Below are 2,395 nucleotides of genomic sequence, written 5' to 3'. Positions count from 1 at the left end.
GAGTTACCAACTTGTTGACAAAACCAATATGCCACCTTGAAACCTTTTCTTCACCTTGTCTATACTTACATTCTTTCCTTGTGCTATTACAAAACTCCAGTTTTAACAAAGGCAAAAGGATGCTAGCAGAGGTTACAGAATTTGTCTTTACACCCGCCAATTGCATCGACTTGAAAATTTCTAAAGACTTTCTTTTAACAGACCGATTTGTGCATATCCTGCAATCTTTGGTTGTCATGAGACCACATTTCTTTGATGTTTTTCCTTTGAAGATGCTTTAGTTCATGACCATACATTGCTATGAAGACGTGAAGAGCCCTACGAAATGATTGGGAAATGCGACATTACCTCTGCAAATTGCATTTGTTTGAAAGTTTTGAAATCTTTTTCAACATCTCCATTTTGTGCAGTCTGCAACTCAAACAGCTCATTCATTTTTTTTATATTCTTCCACACTTTGCATTCATATCGGCCAAGGTAATAGCAACTAAGTCATTCGATGATGGACGTTCACAGCCTACTCCGAACCTTGGCACTGGCGTAGAGGAACGCTGGCAGAAGTTGTTGAATTTGGGCTTTACACCTGAAAATTGCATATGCTTGAATATCTCCAAAGCTTTATCAACAAACCCATTCTGTGCATATCCAGCGACAATTGCAGTCCATGAAACCACATCTTGTTGAGGTATACCGTCAAACAATTCATGTGCCTTCTGTAGATTTCCACATTTTGCATACATGTCTATCAAGGCTGTCACAACTATAACATCTGAAGAAAATCCATCTTCAAACACTTTTTGATGGATTTTCATACCCTCGTCCAAGGCTCCCATTTTGGCGCACGCAGGGAGGATGCTGGAAAAGGTTGCTGAGTTGAGCTCTACATCTGCCAACTGCATTTTCTTAAAAATCTCTAAAGAGTTTTCCACAAGGCTATTTTGTGCATGTCTTGCAGTCATCGCATTTCATGAGATCACATCGATTTGAGGCATTTTGATGGGTGAATGTAACCTGTTCGAAAGCTTCCATTTTGTGCAGGCAGAGAGGATGGTGGTCAGGGTCATGGAATTCGGTTCTAAGTCTACGAACTGCATTTGCTTGAAGTTTCTAAAAATGTTTCTATGAATCTTGCACCTTATTCTTCGATGAAGTAGTTATTTGCAAGTAGTTATTATAACTACCTTCTCTTCACCCTATGAAAACAAACGAAAAACTCCCTTTGTCGGAAATTTGTGAAAGTTGGCCAATCTTTCGATAATTTCACTTATCCTTCATGTCTTCACTTCATCGATGACTTTTGAGAGTGCCAAATTTTTCTTTTGATAAGCTTTCTCCAAATCTTTTTGGTGACTTTCCTTGTACACTCCACAACTTGTCACTAATGCTATTAGATGGGACATATCGGTGGTTTTGGATATTTGAGCAAGTCATCGATAAATGAGTGCATTGGGGTCTTTCAAAATTGAAACAATTCATTGACAAGTGAAGAGCTAAGTGAGAGAATCGGTCTTAAATACTTCAGAAACTTTGTGAAATGAGCAATAAATATCATTTTGATATGCCATTTGATAAAAGCTTCATCTTCGGTGATTTATTAAAATGTAACAACTCATCAAAAATGCCTCATGATTGAATACCTTGGCATCTTTGAAAACTTGGCCACAGTATGAAAAATCTCACCAGGAAGGAACATTGACACAAAATTTTTTAAATTTTGACAAGTTTGAAATTAGGGCTAACAGGAGTATAAAAATAATTACATTAACAAGCTTGAGTTCCACCTTAGAATTCGGCCTAAAGCCTCGGGAAGTCAAGCGAATCCATACGGGATTCCTTCTAAGTATGCATTAAATTAATTTTAACATTTCAATTATTATTTGCACCATTTGATTAAAAGATCAAGGAGCTTCAAGAAAAAACTACTCACCCATAACCAAATCCTAACCCCAATCCCCGAATGTCTGAGTACAAGGGACAACTTCGTCCCTAGACTGCCTACATACCCGTTTCAGCATGGGATCAAGGTGTAAAGTATGTAGTTCTGGTTTCTAACTATGGTTTAATGTAAACTATTTGGTGGGTACGCAACCCTTTCTAGGGTCAATGTCCCAGACAGTTTCTCTGCGGTTGCTACCCACGATGGTAGCTCTATAAAAAAAAAGGCTCAAGATGGCCTTTTTCTTGTGGCCTAAACAACTAAGTCATATTTCCTATTAAATACGTCACCCTTAATCCGTTATCATCTGCTGAAATCATCAAGATAAAATAAATTTTCAATATCTTTACACACATCCAAACCCTAATGGGGTTATCTAAAGTTCAACTGATCGGATGTAAATTCATTTAAAAATTAATCTTTTTAGATTATCGATCCAAGGGGGATTACCCGCCCCTT

General features: G+C 37.7%; 1 protein-coding gene across 1 annotated transcript; it reads right to left on the bottom strand.

Moving 5' to 3' along the window:
- Window positions 1-440: 440 nt before the first annotated feature.
- LOC131874105 (putative pentatricopeptide repeat-containing protein At3g23330) lies at window positions 441-959 on the bottom strand. The gene has a single exon (XM_059217347.1). It carries the CDS (start codon window positions 957-959, stop codon window positions 441-443), a length of 519 nt encoding a protein of 172 aa, XP_059073330.1.
- Between the last annotated feature and the right edge of the window lie 1,436 nt (window positions 960-2,395).

This window comes from Cryptomeria japonica, chromosome 3, assembly GCF_030272615.1.
Source record: "Cryptomeria japonica chromosome 3, Sugi_1.0, whole genome shotgun sequence".
NCBI lineage: Eukaryota > Viridiplantae > Streptophyta > Pinopsida > Cupressales > Cupressaceae > Cryptomeria > Cryptomeria japonica.
The sequence above is the reverse complement of the archived record's forward strand: the minus strand, read 5'-3'. Positions and strand labels throughout refer to the sequence as shown.